We start from the raw sequence: 22,493 nt of genomic DNA, 5'->3' as shown, positions 1-22,493 counted from the left end.
CTATCATAGACATAAAATTCTATACTTACCAAGATTCTAAAAAGCTTTAAGTATCTTATACTATTACTGATAACATTGTAGCATTATTGAACTATACTATCTATTAATAACATTAATATACATAAAATTATATAATATCAAAATTCTCTATCGATGAACATATTCTAAAAAAAGTATTATTTGCCACACACGACTTTAAATATCCATCGCATCAATCATTTTAATTCTGACGTAGCTGATTGATCACTATTATATTTCCATTTTGAACATGTTACGTTTCGAATAGCTTTAAAAAAAATAGGAGGAGAAACAAATTTTCTCTTCCAGCCTACTTAGCCACGTATCGTTTTATTTTCGGAGTTCAATTCGATGGTCCACCAGCGACTGTTCGTACGTGTTTACTTATGTCGGTAGTATTCTCCTCTGAACATTGTATTGGAACCTGTCATAAAAATATTTCATAGATGCCTGGTTCTATTCATCGAACGAATTTGAGGGCAGAAGTAAAGGAAAAAAAAGCGGGGTTATTACCTTCGTGACCCGTTATCGCTTTGTCACGGAACAGTTGTGTGTTGCGGGAACAATACAGGTGCATTTGAACGAAGAACAAAAGAATACTTAAGGAAGGAGAAAGTATTAACATTCTGGGTCACCAGTTGCTGAACGCATTTACGATTAGAACGCATTCTTACAAAGCGTTGCTTGCCCTATCTATGCATATATAGGCTTATCAAAATTATTCAGTCAGCGCTATTCAAGGAGTCACATTTGTTCTGTGTGTAACAATTATAATCTTCGAAAGAGCCACTCGTGATACGCGCTGGAACACTTTGAATTGAATTTTAGAAGAATTTTATGTTATGGACTTTAATAGAATTTAGTTTTTCAGGAAATTAAAATGAATTTTTAGAGTTACCTAGGGATTGTAGGATACTCTCAGAGCTGGAAATTCTGTGGTAAAAATACTCTGTGCATTGTCATGTCCTTGATAACGAATATGATGGATAAAGTACTTTTACGTCCGCATCGCTTCATTCATGAGTGAAAAATAGTCTCGTGGCCCCTTACACGTACCGTTTCCTTCTCTCTACTGTCACTTCTGTATTTAATAATAGCCAGTTTTTCTCAAAATTTCAGATATATGTAAATCATTTTCAGTACCAACGATAGAAATTTCCTTTAGACCTTAAAAATACTTTCCACATTAATAATTAACACTTATAGCTATCAAAAATATTTCCTATAAAAGATATGATGTATAATTCTGTAGTAATATACCTATCACAATATTCCCATTCTCCAGACCTATGCAACGCCAGTATTTGCCCGACTTTGTACGTTCATTATGATATCTATTAGGATAGGCTGTAAGCACGAGGCTCGATCATGCTCGATCACGTTTCCATAGCGGACAACAGTATGCCATCGCAGAGGATTATCGTAGAAGGCAGAGATCGCGAATCGGTTGGCCGATGTTAGGATCGCCGTTTGGCGCCAGCCTTTCCTGCGCTCGTTAAACTCGCGTGCATGCACGTTCAACGGACGGGCGCAGATGCATGTAGCATCTAGATATACACCGGCGTGTATGCAAACGCGTCTCTGTACAGGGCATTCCACTTATCTACCTACGGATTTCATACGGAATGTTAATGGGGAATACGCGCGCGACCACGCTGTCGATAAACATCACATTACGTCGCGTTTCCAAATATCGCGTTTCCATCCTGGTATAAAATACAGCTTTGGAAGCGTATCCTGCGAAGGTGCGGGTGAATGATCGTCCTGTGATCTTAACTGCAAGATCTAAAGGGAATCGTAGTTCTGAAAATAAGGAAATTGGAATCTTTGCTTGTTTGATAAATGTTTGATACAGAGTAGCAGAATTACCGAGGTTGGATAAAAATTAGAAGAAAATTAAGATAGAATAAATACCGTATTAAGATCATTTTATGACCAATTCTTAGGGTTACTATCCTTACATACGTATCCTTTTATGAAATTATTTTTATCTGCAATTAAATAATAAATTTGCAGTCATAAAGTAGAAGATAGGATAATAGATAACACACTTGAAAAGTCTGTTTTTATTACCGGATTTTGTTTCCTCAATTTCCCTCATCTCAACAGAGCGCAATACATATCCCCAAGGGGATACAGAAGGATTCCCAGTAGCAAGTAGAATCCCTCTAGCGTCAAAAGAGGGGCTTTCAGAGCTTAAGCGCCGGTAGTGCACGATTTAGTGGACAAAACCAGGAACTACGGTTCACTGTGCTTGAGATCTCAAAGAGCAAGGGGGAAACCATAACACAACGGCATTGCTACGCGAGGACACACTGTCCCCTATAGCGCATCTCATCGCGCAGAAAAAACTATTAAAGTGGACAGATATAAAGTACAAGGCGACCAATTATACAGCGACGGTTTCCTTGAAATTGTACGCTACAAAAAGAAACATGCAGCGCAGCAAGTTAAGAAGCAATTACTTAAAACCGTGTTTTGAGTGCAAACTGAAGTGCTTTTCTCTTCATGTACACTACACAAACGTTGCATGAGAGAGAATATAATAAATATTCGTTTGTATTCAATCTAGACATAGTATAAAATCAAGTACTCGGCAAGCGTCTGTATGTTCCGAGTTCGAGCTAATCTCAAGAACTATAGGACATATTTTGATGAGGTTTTCCTCAATTTTAAAGAGCATTTCTCTAGTAAGGTTTAGATGTGTGGAATCTGACATTAACCTATGACAGAAAGAAACAGGAGTCGAAAATATGAACAGAGATGTGTTTCGTTTGGAATCGCTGCCACGATATAACGAGGCAATATGATTCCCTCTCCGAGAAGCATCTTTCTCTTTTCGACATACAGCATATCAAAAACTTCACGACTTCGCTGGCTAACAATCAGTGTTGTTTCATGGACTACAGAACGTTGGCCCAGTCATATTGTTGAAAAAAATTATATGAGGTTAAGTCATTTCACTAATTGTATTGATGACTGCTCATATACATCACCAAACGATGTGTCATTTGTCTTTTTACTCACTACCAACATGTTGCATCCACCTATGTTTCCTCATTCGATACTTCTAGACAACAATTATTAATTAATTCAACTATACTATCTGAAATAATAGAATCGTTTTTATAATTAAGAACTATAGACACAATATCCATTGTCACTCTGACCAAATAACCTTAATAGACTTACTTATCAATCAGTTTCATCTTTTTCCTTTTATTCGCCTGTAGTATTATAGTAACTTTCATAATATAGTAAGATCTTTAATATCAATTAACATTACCGATTGATGCACTGACACTAATTATAGTTCCTCTCTTCTCTCATTATGTCTAAGGTATAGGTCTGTTAGGTGAGAGCCTTACTGAAGAGTCCATACTAGGAGATCTTGGACGAAACACTCACTAATTATAGTGGAGTCCAGCAGTTGGATAAATGCTTAATATAATAATATAAATAAAGTTCTCTTTAAAACCTAAGAATTTGAAAGAGAAATTAGTTTAGAATTCTTCATTAAAAATTTCTCCAAGTTAAAAAAATTACCAAAAGTGTATATTGATCTATAGCGTGGCATTAATTTCGAATTAATAACAAAATTATTAGCTGATTCAATATACATATAATATGTAGGCACATATATAGCAAAAATAATCTCAAATTATCCAATAGTGTATCACATGCAACATTGATTGCGACTTTCAATTATCCCCTCATGTTTATGTCAATTTACTCGTTGACGTTGAAGCATATCAACTTTGATGCTTAACCTATATTACATTCTTGCTGTATCATAGAGGTTCCCGCATCATCGAGTGTATCCACGTGTGCAGGTAAATACACAAAAAAAGTGTAAAAATAAGAAGATACTGAAGGGAGAGGACCGGAGGAGTGGCTCGTGCGAACGAGTGGGGAGAAAGACTCGCAAAGAAATGCTCACGTACGCTTTACTAACGCGCGCAGAGCGGATTGGCGCTGTGCGACTCTAGTCTAGTAGTAGCCGAGCCGCCACGACGAAACGACAACGCAGCGGCGGCGTCCTTCCGCGCCTCTTCATTCCTTTGTCGCCGCTGTTGCTTCGTCTACCGACCCTCACAGACGATATTCGACGGCCGCTTAGACCTAAAGGAATCTCACCGACTGAGCTCAGAAACACGGGTTAGATTTTTTTTATTCTTACATAGTGAAGTTCCTGTGAAGAAAGTGTTTCACTTGGTGGATACCGAACTTGGATAACGACTTGTTTTACAAGGTTCAGAAATTGAGGTTTAGGGTAGATTATTTGAAACTTTTAACAAGGAATAATGGAAGTCGAGTATTATGAAGAGTGTGCCTAGTTAGTTTGAGTTAGTTGAAATTGATTTGGAGTTTCTGATTGAATAGATTTGTATTTTGTGTGTTAACATATTTAGAGTCTTTTAATTTGGATTAGATTTAGGTATATACTTGAACTAGATATGCTGTGTATAAGAGGGTAGGCATTTTTTACGTCAAATTACAATACATCCTGTGTATTATTAAAAATATTTTCACAAAAGTAATCTATTAAAATTTCGTTATTAAGTATGGATATAATCATTAAAGTTTATCTGTTATTATATCATCTATCTATTATCAGATCTGTCATCAGATCTATTATCAGATCATTTAACATAGGATACCAATAACTTCATAATACTGGTATAAAATTTCAAAAAAAAATTATACTAATAAACAACATAAAACTTTCATACTCAAAATTTCATCTACATAACATTCACTACACCTTTATGATATTTTTATGCTATTACAAAATTATTCTCTCCCATATTGCCTATAATAACATTCTAATATTCAACCCACAACAATTTACATACCAGATTTAATATCCAAATAATCAAACATTTCTTCCTTTATCATGCTCTTCACAAACATCCATTCAAAGAAATGCATTCAAAATCCACTGCCAAAGTGTAATAAATAATCCGCCATCCCATATAAAGCCAACATAATGTATAAAATTATACGGATCCTGGCTGCAGGACACTCAGCTCCAGCTCGAACATTACAGGAAAGGTTCGTGGATCTCTGAAACAGAGAGAAGTGAAAGTACCGCGTGGCCAAAGACTGCTGCCAGACGGAGGCTGCGTTTATCTCGATGACCAGCACGTGCTAGCGCGAAATAGTGCGGGGAACAACCTTAATAAGAATAAGACTGATCACACGTGGGTACAGCAAGATGAGGCTGGTGTTAAGTGTCGTTTGCTCGCTCCTGTTGATCCTGCCATTATCCAACGCGGACCAGTGGCAAAACGGGAGGAACGTGGAATGCCCTCACAAGTGTATGTGCTTCGGAAACACCGTGAGATGCATGTTTCAGAAGCTGAACCGTGTACCACGAGTACCAACCAACACGACGGTCCTGTAAGTGGCTGCTTCTTTAACATCTACTACTTTTTTCTTCTTTTGTTCTTTTTCCCCTTTCATCGTATAACTTAGTCCCTCAGAGAGAGATTGATGGTTATATACAAAAATGCATGATAATCTATCAATGCATACGATGTCCCTAGGCGAATTACAGGGAAATTTGGATACACTAGTAATCGGGAAATATTCATGATGTAGACTGTGAATATTTCTAGCGCGAATGTACGTGGGAAGTGAGGAATTACATTGGTTGTTTATGTCTAGTGTAAATATGGTCTAGCTGGTATATATCTTCATTTTTAGATATTTAATGGTATCCGTTGGTTATTGGGTTTCCTGTTGATTTAAAAACATTCTTTTAATATATTTTCCTGTTTGAAGTTGAAAAATTTTAATTTTAAGAAATTGAAGATTGAAAATTCCTGAAACTAAATATTTTTTTAAAGTATTCTACTATTAAATTTTACCTTTCCTTTTCTTAAATCTTTCTATGTTTATTTTCTTCTTTCTCTTGGAAAAAATCTCGTTCTTATATTCAGAACTTGAAAGATACAAGAAATTTGGAAAAGTTTGGAATCTTTGAAATTAATTTACAAGTATTATCTGTAAATATATACTTGCGTAATATTGTATTTCATATATTTATATTATATACTATATGAATTAATAGGAAGTATATACCATCGTAGTTCAGAAGCAGTCAGATAATTAACTCTGGCATGATTAAGAAAAATCGCGCAGCAGCGGGTCAATTGAAACTTTATGACGTTCTATGATGATAGACTGTCTTAATGGTATGGAAGCAATAGCTTTTAATCAAAGATATGTACGTGAGTATATTTTTCCAGGTAATTGGAGGATCGCGTTTCATCAAAGATGAAAGGAATCGCGTGTATGTTGTATTAATACATATATCGGATAGCCATATTATATACACAGGTTATTGTATTTTAGATTATTCCACGCGAAAAAGTCACTCAAGCATATGATCCTATGTTTACTTTAAGTCTTCAAGTCTGAGGTATAATATTTCCTACAGAATTACAAATATCTGATATTTCTAAAGAAAATAATGCATCAACTCTATAAACAAAGATAGTTTATCTTTCAGTTTTCAACATCTTGTGAATTAACACAAAGGGAAGAAGCCACAGATCAATTTAGGTTCTCAGAATCTGTTTTACTTGATGACCTTGTACTCCTTGTATATACGCTTAAATGGTCATATTATGATTTCTTGAACCATCCTTACGATCTTATGATCTCTTCTTGAATGATCAATTTTGACTAAGCAATACGCTAATTTTTTAAAAAAATCTTCTTTTCTTCTGTTCTGGAATAAAATCATAAGAGAAATATCAAATAAATTTTGTATTGCATTTAGATTGATGCAATTGATTTTTTAGTAAAATCGATACAATCGAGGTCGTAAGAAGATCGTCAATCGTATAAATAATTCGATACCTCAATGCTTCTTCGTGTGCTGCAGATGCATGTAAACGAATACAGTTAAAATAGGCGTGACCGTGCAGCTCAAACTATATATAAGAAGCGGACAAGCGGACGTAAATGAATGTTTGAAGAGTGGAACAAAAGTGGATAGCGTAAATACGAATTCTTGACTGCACATGTGCAATCTATTCTCTCCATAAGCTGTACGCGACGAAGTAATTTGTACTGGATTCAGTTTTCGTCTAGTTCCAATAAAAGAACATGTACCAACACAAATTTGGCACTTTTTTAACATCTTTCTTTGGATCTTCTTTTCAAATATAAAGCAGTCTTTCTAAAAATTCTTTAACAATCATTTCAAATAAAATTGTAATTTCTTAAGTAAGAAGTCGTTCCTGTTTTGGTGAATTTTTTGTAATCTTTAGTTACTTTTTAAGCTCTGCATATAAAAAGTCCAAAATAAACACTAATAAATAGTCGTTATATTTTCGAGTTTCTACACAATTCATGAATATCTTAATATCTTTTTATCTAATTTTTAAATAGTATGAAATATTTCCAAAAGCTCAACGATAAATTAACTTTTTCACAAAAAGATAACGTTTCTTCTTCTTTGTTATACTCCTTTTTAATAGTATTTTCAGAATCTTCCTCAACAAGTCTCTCGTTCTTATCAACATTTCTGGGCATGACATCATCCGTATACTGTAGGAATGGGTATGCGTGTATATTGTACATTATATGTTAATCCTGTCTTCCTTTTCTTTTATAAAACAGGCATTAGATTATTTCTTTTGAGCAAGAAAACCAATATATGTATTTAAACGGGCGAAAAGGCGATAAGAATATATCTATAGATAATGTTCACACATCATATATTTTATCAATTTTATCACCCTCAATGGGGTTAAGGACTGTGTTTCGATATTTGCCTCCGATCGCTTTTACTACTTTTTTTTCTTGTTAACTATAGAAATGAATGTAAGCTAATGAGTATTGAAATATGAATACAGAAAAATACATGAAAATGTATTTTTAAAAATAAACTTACTTTAAAATTGTTTATATTGTTTTAAATGTATATATAGATACACATATAACTCTGGTAACATGAGATCTCTTTCTGTTTGAAGAAATTTATCAAAGTTTGACAAAATTCCTTTGAACAAATCATGAAATCCTGCTGAAGTGGAGTTTTCTCACATTCAATTTTAATGCATGATAAAATGGCTAATGGTAAAGCTGAACATAAACTACAAGAATATCGACACGACAATTGAATCTTGTTTAGAATGAGAACGCTAGAATGTTTGCATCGGGAGATCACTCAGGGACGAGTACACGCTGTAATATTCTTATCTGTAAAAAAATGTAATTAAAAGAAATCACCATTAATTGAACCATTGCCTCTCGGCTAAACCGGGCGGTCTCCTTCATAATAGAATATCGTGAAATAATTTATACTCTTCTTATCAAGCTTAAATACATAACTTGAAACACAATAATCAGTCGATGACGTAATTCTATATAAGTCAAATTTATCTTCTTCAAACTCTTCGTCGTCTTGCGAAAGAAGACATTCTGTTTTAGTCCACTATAACTTTCTAAAGTAATATCTTTATCAAATTGGAAGATTTACTATTTTCATGATCCATTAATGACTGATAATTATTTTAAAACGGGAACAATATAAGCAAATTTATCAATTGTGCATTTAATTTTTGTCACATAACCTCTAATGAAAGAATTTAATTTCTTGGTCTTTCCAAAAATGGGTAAAAAGAAAATTTAATAAGAACAATGAAAAAGCTTTATGTTAAATAAATAAAGATTTGTTGAAACAGTGAAACGAAAATTTAAAAAGAATAGAAGATTTACCTTTTTCATCGTCTACAAATGACTGACAATTATTTGCAAACAGAAGTGATAAGCGAGTTTAACAATTATTTAACTTTTATCACATAACCTCTAATGGAAAAAGTAAAAAAATATTTAATAAAAATAAGTAAAGAACTTTACATTATTGAAAAAGTAAAAGAAAAATTCTTTTTAAGTGAAATTCGAAAATCGCGAATAACATTCTAGCTAAGCATTTCCTCTCGCAATAGAACTTCTTCCTTTATCAACAAACGAGGATTGCGCAAAAATCTAATCCCGTTCGCTTGTCCACTAGATCGCTATAATAAATTAGTCCTGTCGCTGAACGTCAAATGAAACGTACAAAACAAACACCATTCCTCGAATTGAAAAGATCTCTGTTTTTCCCTCCACTTTAGCATGATCGATTTCCTTTTAGCGATGTTAAATCTGTTTAGAACAAATTTGTGCAACGAATTTCGTGCGATTTCTTCCTCGCTAATAATAAATCGTTTGTATTAAGAAATAACTGATATTTGACAGACGTAGTTAAACTCCTCCGCCCTCTATGAGCATATGAACTGACCTTTACAGCCTTCTTTTAATTGACGCTATTTTCATTAATTTTTGTATTATTACTAGTTGTATTGTATCGTAATAAGGAAAGCATTAATTTAATGAAAGAATTTTTAATCTTTTTTTCCTATGTACTAAGTCCAAATATTGCAATAAGGTAACGCTATAATATTTTCAGTAACAGAGTTGGAGTTATTAGCTGTTGATTATATGTATTGTACTCACAAAAGAATTGAGAAAAATGTTGATCCTACAGCATCGGCCCATGAAAAAGGTAGATCAAATTACCAGCTGCGCAGTTGCGCACTCAAATGCGTAGTCAAAACAATATGGGCACATGTACTTAACTGCCTTCAAAACTATGGCACACTCTTAACACAAACATTTACGTAAATCTAAATTTAGGCATTGTCTTTAAATAATTCAGTTGCATTCGAACTATCAGCCGGAATAGTTTACAGTTTCTTGGATAATAACATCATTTTCTGCTATATAAGTTATCATATTTATACTGCTTGTGATTAGTTATTATTCTGCTGCAGATTTTTATGCATTTTTATATTGTTACGAATATATCTAAAAATATGGAATTTAAGTAGAAATTTATTTTATCTACTAAGTATTATAACAAGTATTCTTTAAATATTCAATAAATGCGTAAATATCTGTAGTCTATTTATTATTATTTTATTGTATTATTATTATTGTTGTTATTATTATTATTATTGGTACATTATAATTTTCTGTTTATAACCAGCGCAGACACGGAGTGCTTGGAGGTTAGTCGTAAAAATTGGTAAAAAAGAATAATGAAGATCTATCAGACCAACTCCCATTAAATAGATAGCATACGAAATAAAGCATGAATAAAATTACTGTTCGTTAAGGGGCTGAATGTTTTCATTTGGAGAGGGGTTCGAATCGCATTTCGATTCATAGCCGATACGATGACTCCTTGATGGTTTCTACTTTTTCTATCGGGTAAAATGGTCTCGTTAAGTTCAAGTATCCTTACCAAGACAATGAAGTAGGATCGCTCGTTACGACGATTAATTCAAGTCTAGTCAAGCATTTGTATAATACAATCAAACCATTGTAAACGTAAATGTTTTTGCACATTTTTAACGAATGGAAATATGTCAATGATATGTTTGAAAATATTAGGTTGTCAGAAAAGTTTCTTTCGTTTCATAAGGTGATATTAGATGAACAACAATTTCTGTTTTACATTATTTTATTGAATTAGGTATGATCCATTTCGTTATATTTCTATTATTACGTTCGTGCATAATTCGATAAACTAATATAAAACAAAAAACATTGTGCGTCTATTATTTCCTTATAAAACGAAAGAAACTTTTCGTACAACCTGATATATTCCAATAAGGTGGGTGGAGCAACTGACCACCAGATGACAGTAGAGACTATTTTTCAAATATTTTGATAGAATTTAATTTAATTTCTAACCTATTTCGAGAATTATTTCTAATACAAATAATATGAATATGTCAGAAGAAAAAAAAGGTAACATGATAAATACAATTTTAAGGTAAAGTAACATCTAATGAGAACAAATTGAATAAAATTCTAGAACTTCATAAATCGATTTTAGATAAACGAGAGTAATATAGTAACTTTAAATGAAATAGACAAGATGATGAAGGTTGAAGCACAACTCTGAACATGTCTTCAAGATTAATGATAGAAGTTTTTAATCAAAGTAAAACTTTATTTAAAGTGATGTTTCTTAAAGATGATTATAATAGAGCATATCAAACGAAACTAAGCTTAATTAACATTTCATATTGTGATAGATACTTCACAAGTAAGATTTAATATATTATAAGTAAACTGAAAGTAACCAGAGACAAAAATTTCTATGAATTTCATTGCATTAGTTTTTGTCATAATTTAATATATAAAATTTTACAGCGGATATTTCTTATAATTTATAACGAAGAAGGAGATAGTGATTAAAAGTTGAGCAAGTATTTTATTAGAAGCTGCAAGCGTTGGGCGTTACACGTAATTTCGTGGACCGAGAATCTTTTAAAATGATGAAATGAACGGTATCCAGATCGATCGGCGCAGGTATACCTATTATGGATATTGACCTGAATATCGAGCACCATTAAGTGGGGTTTGTCCTGACTTCATTGAATAAACACACCTTTGTTAAATTACCGATATGCTTTCGAGATAAAAGTTCTCCCGATCCAGCGACTGCTGTCTAAACAATTAAGCCATGAATACACATTGGAAAAATTATTCTGAAGCTTATACAAGATACAAGGATATAGGACTTGGAATTATTTGCGATAAAATTATTGGAAAAACATCGTAAATATTTTATTTTGTATTATTAATTTTAGTTGGAATATCAAATACTTTCGTTTTTGATTTTCCATTTCAATTATTTAACAATTTTTCTATTCCATGATAATTATGAATATTTTAATAATGTTATTATATATTTAATATTTAGCAAAGTTGAATGATATATTACTTTAATAATGATTCAAAACAAAATTGTTTTTTCTTATAAATTTAATTTTTTATTCATTTCAATTTCAAGGTTTCAAATTATGTCAAGATAATTATATTTAAGTTGCAGTCTAAGTTGACCGAGTGAAGGAAGTGCACAAACAAGAATTGTCAGAAAAACCGCAAACGTTGTAATTCCATATAAGCACGTGTGAATCATGAGTCGAACTAGTGACAAATTATGGCGTCATCTTGGTACCAGAATTTGCTGAATAAAATTAAAAGAACATAGATCAAAGAATCAATATTATTGAATATTTTTAGAAATATAACTTTTGAATGTACGCTAATAATGTCACTATTGGCTGTCATAAATTTCATCGACATGATAGTCCTTTAATATTAATAGCGATAACTTTTTATCGAACCGATCTCATTGATGTCGAATTACGGAGAAAATTATAACGATCGACAGAGTTAAATAATGCCCACCATTAATATTTATGTCAATCCGAAAGTAAAATAGCAAAGTCATCGTGCCGCAGTGAAAGTAAATTTATTTCCAGCTCATTATCATTTTTATTGGCTTCCTTTTCTGCCATAGTACATCATACGCATTAGATATGTAATTTCCTTTTTATCAATCAGGATGATCGATATTTCCTCTTGGATACTTTACATTAATATATTCTAAGATGAAATCGTGATTTACGGATGGAAATAGCATTAAGAAGAAGAACGAAGAAAATGTAAATGTTGACAAAAAGAGAACTATCCTCTATTATAATCTTCTTCTACGTGAAATGTTGTGATAGAAAATATGGAAGATATTTATGATATTCGAAGAACGCCTGGGAAACGACATAGTATGGTAGTATACCCAACTAGTGAATATTATGATAATTTTTGTATGTTTCTCTAGCTAATATGATTCTTGGTAGAATTATACATAATGTATATCGACAGTTAAAGCTTGCTTTTAGAGTAAAATTTGTTTTCTGTAGAATTGGTGTATTTTACAGAAAAAGAAGTAAGGAGATATAATTGATAGAATAATTTGTTCAACGAATCACTGCAAATACTTATAATAATTGCTTGAAAGAAGATTACCTAAGCGACTCAGTGTATATTAATATCACACATAAATATTACTATTATATAACTGATAAAGATAATTGGATAATTATCAAATTATCACTATTCATGTCAGACATATTTATTCTCTCTAAATATCAAACAATACCTAAGTCGAATAGTTCATCGAATCCCTCTTTCACTTCTAATATTTTCCACGATTTTTCTTTCCCATTCTTCTTTCCAGGCATAACCATTCCCTCGTCTTTACCACACATGGCAAGAAATTGAGAAAAATATGAATGAAAAGGTGCACGATGCGGAAAAATAAGAAGCAGAATACAAACGTGGTTGCTTGTGAAAGCTTTCTAGCAGAAGAATCTTTTATTATGCCGTAGTGTGTCGCGAGCAGTCGGCTCTACTCACGGATCGTTCCATTTTCGTTCGTCTGGCCGGTGGTTCGCCACGGAACGAAGCTCTGGAAGATCAGCTGGAGCGATAAAGAGGTTAAAATACCGACGCGTTGAACCGAGAACTCGCCTGACAATTTAGACAGAGGAAATAATGTGCAACGAGTCGAGTAAAATCGTTAATTAAGAGATTCGCGCTCTATAGCTCTGGCGATCTTTGTAGCGGCGAATCGTGTAATGATGCCTAACACATTGATCGTTATTGCTTCTCGACAAAATGCAGGGAGATCTGTGAAATCTATGTTCGTTCGATAAATAATTAAGCATTTGTCCTATTTATAATATCGAGTCACGCTCGCGATTTAATATTAGAACTACTAAAATATGGAGATCTCATACATTTGTAGTATCACATTTTTGAAGATTTTAATGGTCCTTCGTAACATATATAGATAAGGGCTTATTTTTCCTATTGTATTATATATTTTATCATATACTTCTCATTTTGATACAAATTTCATACTTTAGTCACTGATAGTTCTAATGTTAAGGATCAAATTAGAATGAAGAGAAGCTCTGCTTGTATCAAAGATTAATTTTAACTCTTTTCCAAATTTTCAACTCTCTAGTTGAATTTTGAAATTTTAACTCTAAATTTAATTTGCAATTATAAAATTATGGACTGCTGAATACAATTTCTGTCTAATATTTTAATATCTTTCTTTAAATAAAATGTTAAAGCAGTAAATGATTAGCTCTGACCTATACTCAGGAACGAGATTATACATCAAAGGGTTTATTAGAAGGAGTTGCAATTGACCAACTTTCAGTGGGAATTATTTTGAGTTTCGAGTTAAAGTTCCTTCGTTGGTTCGCGAGCTCTTGTCAAGCCGATTGCGGCTGTAATCGATACTTAGAGCACGGTTATTGCTCAACTGTGAGAGGAACATAAGAGTCAGTCGACATAGCGATCTTTCTGCGTAATCTCTGAAATTAAGAGCTTCTTTGCTGTCTTCGGCTCAAGTTTGTAGAATAGATTAAATGGAAGTTTTTGTTGTATGATTATATGGAGCTTTTGACGGGAGGGAGATATTAGACAAAGTAGAACTTAAAACAGATCGCAAAATATGTAAGAGCGAGATATAGTTTGAAATACACTGGTGTCGTAGGAGAGAAATTGAAGTGATGTCAGAGTATTTAAGACACCTCCACTAAATTCTTCCTACTCTTCTCGATCTTCTTCTCCATTTGACAACCTTGACTTTATATACTTTGCATATTCTTTCGCAATTCATAACTTTTATGTCTTTAGCATTGCGTCAATTAGTAATTGAAAATATTCCATTGTGGGAAGATGGTCCATCTATTAAATAACTTCTATAATTTATGTATATTATATCTCTCTATATTCTACCATATACTTTCTCTATACTTATAAAACCGTTCTATCATATTAACAAAATTGGATTAATTTCTCAATTTAGATCAATATATAATAGTTAAATATTCTACTTCTATTCTAAATATCCTGTTACTAATATATAATTAAAATATTCTATTATCATTAAACATATCTTATTTGGAATATATTCTTTGTAATTAATATATTTCTGTTACATTAACGAAACTAAATTAATTTTACAGTGATCTACGATTCAACAACATAGCCGAGATACGACCTGGCTCCTTCCACAGTCTATCCAACTTACACACGCTTCTATTGAACGATAATCGCATCAAACACCTCTTACCAAGAACCTTCGAAGGTGCATCAAACTTAAGGATCCTCTATCTATATAAGAATCGTTTGGAACGAATTTCACCAGGGGCATTTTCCGGCCTGCCAAACTTAGAACAACTATATCTACATTTCAACCATCTGAAAGAAATTAGAAAGGGCACATTCAATGATTTGCCATCGTTGGAGAGACTTTTCTTGCATAGCAACCTACTGCATCACCTACCAGCGGACGCTTTTCACAATGTGGGACCCATGACACGTCTTCGTTTAGATAGCAATGCTCTCGTTTGCGACTGTAATTTGGTCTGGCTGGTGCAGAGGCTTCAAAACAAACCATCAGAGATGGCAGCCTTTTGCCAGTCGCCCAATGAGATGAAGGGAAGATCGTTGACAAGCATGTCGATGAACGATTTTCATTGCAGTTGAGTAATTGAACTATCCTTATTACACCTGATCGTTGAAACGATAAGAAAATGTAGGGTTACATAGATCTAGGTATAGCACTAAAATTACGAGACATAGGTTAGGATCTCTTTCATGAAAAGAAATGAAGTCATTTTAACTCTAGTATGGGTAACAAAGTATTGAAACTTATTTGACAATTTTATTTCCAAGTAATTAATATTGAAATAACTAAAAAATATTGCATATTTCAGAATTTCTATTTAACAAAAAATAAGGAATAGAAATACACATATGAAGAGATGAAAAGTGGATAGATATAATAATTAGTTCAAACGCAAAAGTAATTTAAATCTGCAAAATATTTCTTTGGATATTTTAAATAGTTGAAAATCAAGTGATTAAAATTTGAGATTTCATATATACGAACAAAAAGATCGAATGAAATGAAGTACAAACAAGAGGAAGTATCGACCATTGCGCTCCTTTATGGCTCTCGCGAGACGCATCGCTCTTAATGGCGTTAAGAGAACTTTGTTTTACGACATTAGAAAATATTGCGGGTTACAGTTGGTTTTTACAGTTAGAAACTTTTTATTGAGAAAGTTAATTTGCTGATGGTGATGAAGACAAAGTGGGGAGAGTCTGGCCGGGAATGACACGTCTGTTTTCTCGATTATCCTCGATTACCTGGTCACACATGTTCGATGAAAGGCAAAAAGTATATTAAGTATAAAAACAAACATCATCTTCTCTTGTCTATTTAAAGAACACTCTGATATGAATTATTCAACACAATTATGTCAAACTGTCTAATCATATCAGTTTCAAATTAGATCAGAGTGAGAAACACGAATCATTTTACGTATCTAGACAACTACAAATAAACTTGGCTACAGCTACACGCATGCACCAGTTTTTAACAGATTGACATTAGTACCTTTGGTAAATATACCAGCCATGCCTAAATTGATTTCAAACAGTTCAGCTACTCCCTTTTTTAAATGCAATTAAAAATAAAAAACTTTATTTAGTATTAAACAATTGTTTAAAACTATTATTACTACATTTTAAATTAAAGTGAGAAATCGTAATCAATTATAATTTTTGTTAATGTAATTGTATGTAAGCAAAGTTAACAAAGTAAGAAAATTAAAAGCAAAAAGAATTTTAGTTATTCCAATATTATTTGCTTAATGTAAAGCTATAGTAAGTAAAATTTTCAATAATATAGATGTATATTATTTTGTATGTATTCAATAACATAGATAAATAAAAATCTCCAATAGCATAAATTTATATAAGCAAACAAAGATCTCTAATGACATAAATCTACATAAGGAAACAAAATGTTATTATAGAGAGTTAAAAGCAAATGAAAAATTTTATCCACTCCAATGTTACAAATCATTAATATACCTACCAATACGATTATACAATTAGTTAACTATAGATTATTCTTAAATTCTCATTTTCGTTTTTCAGCCGAACCACGCATAATGAACGGTCCCCAGGATGTAGAGGTCAGGCTGGGAGGGACCATCAGCTTCACCTGCGAGGTAATAGGAGACCCGATACCGGAAATCAAGTGGATGCGGGACTCTAATGAAGTATCCGCCGATGGGAACCGTTATGTGATCGAGGATGATGGAACATTAATAATATCAGATGTAACGGAACAAGACACTGGTGAATACGAATGCATGGCCAAGAGCGAAATGGGCTTCACGAAATCAAGAAAGGCCAGAGCAGTAATCACAGTATCACCATCCTTAAGATTTACCGAGTTGCCTGAGTCACAAACTGTCCAAGTTGGAGTAGATGCTTCTTTTATCTGTAAAGTGGATGGTCGTCCTGCACCAACTATTCAGTGGTGGAGAAATGGTCAAATATTAGACGTTGGTGGTCGTATCGCCATAGAAGACGAAGGAAGTTTGTTGAGAATATTTGCTGTAAAAGAATCAGACTCAGCTAGATACGTTTGCCAAGCGAAAAACTCTAATGGATACGCTGAAACAAGCGCGGATCTGAGGGTAGTAGATGAGTCTTATAGTCCTCCTAAGCTAACGTATGAACCACACGATATGGAAGCGGAATCTGGGGCCATTATAGAGATCCCCTGCAGAGTAGAAGGCTTTCCTAAACCCGTGATACAGTGGAAGAAGGATGGTACAGCTGTCGAAGGGTCTAGATTTCGTGTATCGCGCGGGGGAAGCTTGTATCTTTATAATGTTACTGCTGCCGATACTGGAAGGTGAATTTTGATACTTTTTATTAGCATTTCTTGTGTTATTTATTTAAAACATATAGGAAAATATTAAGTGGTCTATGATCTATAACCTTGAATGGAATATAGTAGAAAAATCCAAGAATATATGAGAATAGACATAAATATTGCCATAACTATGACATATAGATGAGTGTAGGAAAACTTACTAAATTTTTAAATGCAACATCTTAACGGGTTTCTGATATTGCGATGTATGTTTGTTTTCACCGTCATAAGTCAAGAATTGTGTACACAGATATGAATGCTCCGCCGTGAACCAATATGGTCGAGCAACCGCCCAGGCGTTGGTACGCGTTCGCCAGCCCGAAGCAGCAGATGTTCTTGTGATCAGAGCCTTCAAAGATGCAACCGAGGAGATCGATCGAGCCATAAATAACACGCTGATAGATCTTCTTAGCGGATCTGCGCGAACGAATCCACTGAGACTCGCGCGTTTCCCAGATGCAGTCGGCCGCGCAGCTGCCAGACCTGCTGAAATTTTCGAAAGAACGCTCGTAAATATACGACGAATGGTAAACTCTGGCCTGAGTGCGAACACCAGCACTGAATTCCGATATGAGGAAATTCTAACGGCGGAACAGGTGTGTTTGAGTTATGGTTTAGTTAATTTTTGTATAATAATATTTTAAGTTATTAACAAATTTCAACCATTCCACAGGTTAGAGAAATCGAAAGGTTATCTGGATGCACAGGCCACAGACACCGTCAGAATTGCACAAACATGTGCTATCACAATAAGTATCGTAACATAGATGGCAGCTGCAACAACTTACGACATCCAACCTGGGGTTCTTCCTATACTGGATTCCGTAGAGTTTTACAACCAATTTACGAGAATGGATTTTCATCACCAGTCGGTTGGGAAAGAAATCGCCGTTACTATGGATATCCGAAACCTTCTGCGCGTTTAGTTTCCACAACGCTAATAACCACTCATAACGTAACTTCAGATAGTGGAATCACGCATATGGTGATGCAGTGGGGTCAGTTCATGGATCATGACTTAGATCACGCTCTTCCATCAGTTTCTAGCGAATCATGGGATGGTATAGATTGTAAGAAGTCTTGTGACAATGCTGCACCTTGCTTCCCCATGGATGTTCCACCCGGTGACCCTAGAGTCAATAATAGAAGGTGCATTGATTTTATCAGAACGAGTGCAGTTTGCGGTTCTGGTGCAACCAGTTTATTATGGGGCAGTCTCACTCCTCGAGAACAATTAAATCAGCTAACCAGCTACATGGATGCCTCTCAAGTATATGGTTACGACGATGCCTTAGCCAGAGATCTGCGTGACTTGACCACAGATCATGGTCTGTTGCGAGAAGGGCCTGCAATTCCTGGCCATAAACCTCTTCTGCCATACGCTAACGGTCAATTCGTCGATTGCAGGAGAAATCCTGTAGAAAGTTCGATCAATTGCTTCGTAGCCGGAGATATCAGAGCCAATGAACAAGTGGGCCTTCTAGCAATGCACACGATATGGTTACGCGAACATAATCGCATAGCTCGCTTTTTACGTGATATGAACCCTCAATGGAATGGGGAAAAATTGTATCAAGAAGCTAGGAAGATCGTAGGTGCAGAGATGCAACATATTACATATCAATACTGGATGCCTCATGTATTTGGTAGAACTGCAGAAGAACTTTTAGGTTCGTATCGAGGTTATGATCCTAACCTCGATGCTAGTATCTCCAATGTTTTTGCTACCGCAGCTTTAAGATTCGGTCATACATTGATTCAACCTCAGTTGCAGCGTCTTAACGAATCTTTTCAACCGATTCCCCAGGGTCCTCTTAAGCTAAGAGACGCCTTCTTTTCGCCATGGAGATTGGTCGAGGAAGGCGGCGTGGACCCTCTTATGAGAGGAATGTTTGGCACTGCCGCAAAATTGAAATTACCCGAAGAAAATTTGAACTCAGAACTGACGGAACAATTATTCCATACTGCCCATGCGGTGGCTTTAGATTTAGCTGCGATGAATATCCAGCGGGGCAGAGATCATGCACTGCCAGGTTATTTAGAATGGCGACGATTCTGCAATATGTCTTACGTTGAAACTTTCGAGGATCTAGCCGGTGAAATTCGCAGCGCTAGGGTTAGACAAAAATTAAGAGAACTGTACGGTCATCCTGGGAACATAGATGTCTGGGTTGGTGGAGTACTGGAGGATCAACTGCCTAATGCCAAACTAGGACCACTCTTCCAATGTATTTTGTTAGAGCAATTTAAACGTACTAGAAATGGCGACAGATTTTGGTATGAGAGTCCGACTGTTTTTAAACCAGAACAACTCGCACAGATAAAACAAACGAGCTTAGCTAGGATCCTATGCGATAATGGCGACAATATTAACAGAATTCAACCGAATGTGTTCTTACTGCCCGAAGGTGATAATAAGTTCGTCACCTGCGATGAGATTCCATATGTAGACTTAAGAGTTTGGTCCGAATGTTGCGATGGATGTGAAGATCAGAGTAACACAATTTCGAGATTCAGACGTAGCGCAGCCAAATATTTGCCATCGCAAAATAGTTTTTCTCTGAAGGATACAAATACACAGAGCCAGAGTGAAAAAACAGAATATTTAGAGAGAACAATCGAAGAAACCGAGCAGGAGTTTAGGAAGGTTATAGATCTTGTAGAATCCTTGTCTCATAAGATGAAAGAACTGAGATCACTTTTAGAGGACGTGAAGAAATCGAAGTAGAACAATAAACGATGTACCATTGTTCCAACGCGCGTCCAATTTATCTTAAATTCGCTTCGTATTAGATATTCATTAACGTTTCACGTTTATTACTGTACATACACGAAGTATAGAAGCCCAATTGGGTTTATTAGGAGATTAGCTGTTTATTGCTCTCCTGTCAGATTCGAATTCGTTATTTAGATATCTGTTATTATCTCTAGTCTCATATTTGATACATTAATGGTACTAAAAAGAGCTTAATGATATTTATAGAAGCAATAATAGAGCTTAAATCGCACTGTTGTCGATCTCCCACTTTTATCATTTTTGAAGCTGCAGAGAGTCACATATTGCTTTAATGGCATAATATAGATACATTTCAGAATTGACATAAGTAAAACGATAAAAATATTTTAATTGTATCCTATGCAATAACATTTTTCTTTTTTAGCAATGAAAAGATTTACATATCACCTTGCCCTCTTTCCTTTTACGTAGATAATACGTAACTATCGTATCAACTAGCTATTAATGATATGCACAAAATAATTTTATTAACAAGTTCTATATTTAACACAAAGTTTAAAGGAAAACGAACCATAAATACATTTACTACTTAATATGTACAGTTTTGATATTGATTACTGTTATGTTGAACGCTTACATTTCTATGATCATGTGCCATGTGTTTGTTTTATATTATGTACATGTTAGCTCCTAGCAAATTTGTAGGAGTATTGTAGAAAGTGTTTATTGATTCATTTCAGAAAGATCTAAATTTTTGGAAATATGTATTAAATAGAAATATTCAATGAAAACTAAGGATAGATCAATGTTTGAAGGATATCATAATGCAGCATCCAGTAAAGAAATTGTATTCACTTGTGTAGCTATATAAACATATACACACTATATACACATTGAAACATTACTGGAACATATTCAGGTTTTATAATATATCCATGTACTAAAGTATTCTGTTCATTAAATATTAACACTATACAACAATATATGTACTGCTTTATTTCTGTCCAACAAATTTTGTGTGCCGTCCATGAGCAATTACATGCTTCCCCTCGTCTTTTGTAATATCTACTGCAAGGAACGCTAGTGTTTTTCCACCACGTACAGTTTTGGCATCAATTGTTATCAGGTCTCCAGGAAGGGCAGGTTTCATAAACCTATATATTAATTATTATTATTACATTATAACCAGTTATAAATATATATAGCTCTTGTTATAATTATGGTTATACCTACGTAATATTTAAATCTACTGAGACACCTGGTGAATTATTTCCATGTGTCATTACAGCATATGTAGAAACACAATCAATTAGCGTACTTGTGAAACCACCATGCAAAGTACCACCTAAGTTTAAATGCTCCTCGGATATGGTTAATTGTGCTTTACAATTTCCATTTCCTGCTGAGATTATTTGGAGCTGTTTAGTAAACAAGTATAAAATTATTTTAAGACAAAAATGAACTTATTGTTATATTTAATTTTTATTCAATTAATTGTAATTTATTAGGTTGTCCCAAAAATTTCTTTCATTTTATAAGGAAATAATAAATATATACTATATTATACCATATTATATATTATATATAACATATAATGTAATAATATAAATCAAGAAATGTGTATCTATTATTTCCTTATAAAACGGAGAAGACTTTTGGGTTAACCTAATAGTATATAATATTTATTGTATTTTATGAATTGCTATTATATGTAATTAGGAGAAAAAAGATCACAAAACAATGAAAAACATTACTTTTTGTAAACATTGTCCGAAATTTGGCGTTTTAAGAACATGTTCCAAAACTGATGTAATCAATTTTGTTTTACACATCTTACGATTTGAATATTTTACGATTTTTCATTTAAACTTTTGTGATTTTTACAACTAAACGTTGTACACTTTAGAGCGTCTTTATTATATTCAGGAGAAACAAAATGTTAATTAGTAACTTATTGAATTTATAAAATTTTGCACATTATGCTTGAATAACCTATACTTCGACAAATAAACAGCGCGGTAAGACAATTTTTAGATAAATATAGGAATGCGAACGAGTAAC

General features: G+C 33.7%; 2 protein-coding genes and 2 long non-coding RNA genes across 9 annotated transcripts; 2 read left to right on the top strand and 2 right to left on the bottom strand.

Moving 5' to 3' along the window:
- Positions 1-4: 4 nt before the first annotated feature.
- On the bottom strand, positions 5-1,859 carry LOC117236171. The gene is made up of 4 exons (XR_004493799.1): positions 1,696-1,859; positions 917-1,625; positions 532-828; positions 5-442 (listed from the first exon to the last, which is right to left on the bottom strand). It is a non-coding gene; the product is annotated as an uncharacterized LOC117236171 (long non-coding RNA).
- Positions 1,860-3,955: 2,096 nt separating this feature from the next.
- LOC117236198 (peroxidasin) lies at positions 3,956-21,413 on the top strand. Of its 6 annotated transcripts, none has more exons than XM_033498922.1 (6): positions 3,956-4,176; positions 5,069-5,421; positions 14,922-15,439; positions 16,906-17,674; positions 17,946-18,291; positions 18,369-21,413. In XM_033498922.1, the coding sequence occupies exons 2-6, from the start codon at positions 5,237-5,239 to the stop codon at positions 20,421-20,423; spliced, it is 3,873 nt and encodes a 1,290-aa protein (XP_033354813.1). In that variant the 5' UTR covers positions 3,956-4,176; positions 5,069-5,236; the 3' UTR covers positions 20,424-21,413. The 6 variants fall into 6 exon arrangements, with proteins under 6 accessions (XP_033354813.1, XP_033354818.1, XP_033354817.1 ...); XM_033498927.1 differs by having other exon boundaries at positions 3,978-4,176; positions 5,040-5,421; XM_033498926.1 differs by having other exon boundaries at positions 3,978-4,270.
- LOC117236202 lies at positions 6,273-6,733 on the top strand. The gene is made up of 2 exons (XR_004493809.1): positions 6,273-6,445; positions 6,536-6,733. It is a non-coding gene; the product is annotated as an uncharacterized LOC117236202 (long non-coding RNA).
- LOC117236201 (acyl-coenzyme A thioesterase 13-like) lies at positions 21,265-22,460 on the bottom strand. The gene is made up of 3 exons (XM_033498935.1): positions 22,187-22,460; positions 21,666-21,850; positions 21,265-21,586 (listed from the first exon to the last, which is right to left on the bottom strand). Exons 1-3 carry the CDS (start codon positions 22,262-22,264, stop codon positions 21,427-21,429), a joined length of 423 nt encoding a protein of 140 aa, XP_033354826.1. The 5' UTR covers positions 22,265-22,460; the 3' UTR covers positions 21,265-21,426.
- Positions 22,461-22,493: the final 33 nt, after the last annotated feature.

Source organism: Bombus vosnesenskii, unplaced genomic scaffold (genome assembly GCF_011952255.1).
Source record: "Bombus vosnesenskii isolate JDL3184/JDL3185 unplaced genomic scaffold, Bvos_JDL3184-5_v1.1 scf7180000013340, whole genome shotgun sequence".
Classification (NCBI taxonomy): domain Eukaryota; kingdom Metazoa; phylum Arthropoda; class Insecta; order Hymenoptera; family Apidae; genus Bombus; species Bombus vosnesenskii.
Note: the sequence above shows the minus strand (reverse complement) of the source record. Positions and strands in the feature narration are given on the sequence as shown.

Excerpts from the sequence above, each read along its gene's own strand:
- LOC117236198 (XM_033498922.1), top strand. The coding sequence starts at position 5,237 with ATGAGGCTGGTGTTAAGTGTCGTTTGCTCGCTCCTGTTGATCCTGCCA. Across the intron at positions 15,440-16,905 it reads GATGAACGATTTTCATTGCA|CCGAACCACGCATAATGAAC; the intron begins GTTGAGTAATTG and ends TTCGTTTTTCAG. Across the intron at positions 18,292-18,368 it reads AAATTCTAACGGCGGAACAG|GTTAGAGAAATCGAAAGGTT; the intron begins GTGTGTTTGAGT and ends ACCATTCCACAG.
- LOC117236201 (XM_033498935.1), bottom strand. The coding sequence starts at position 22,264 with ATGTGTAAAACAAAATTGATTACATCAGTTTTGGAACATGTTCTTAAA. Across the intron at positions 21,851-22,186 it reads TCGGACAATGTTTACAAAAA|CTCCAAATAATCTCAGCAGG; the intron begins GTAATGTTTTTC and ends TTTACTAAACAG. Across the intron at positions 21,587-21,665 it reads TCAGTAGATTTAAATATTAC|GTTTATGAAACCTGCCCTTC; the intron begins GTAGGTATAACC and ends ATTAATATATAG.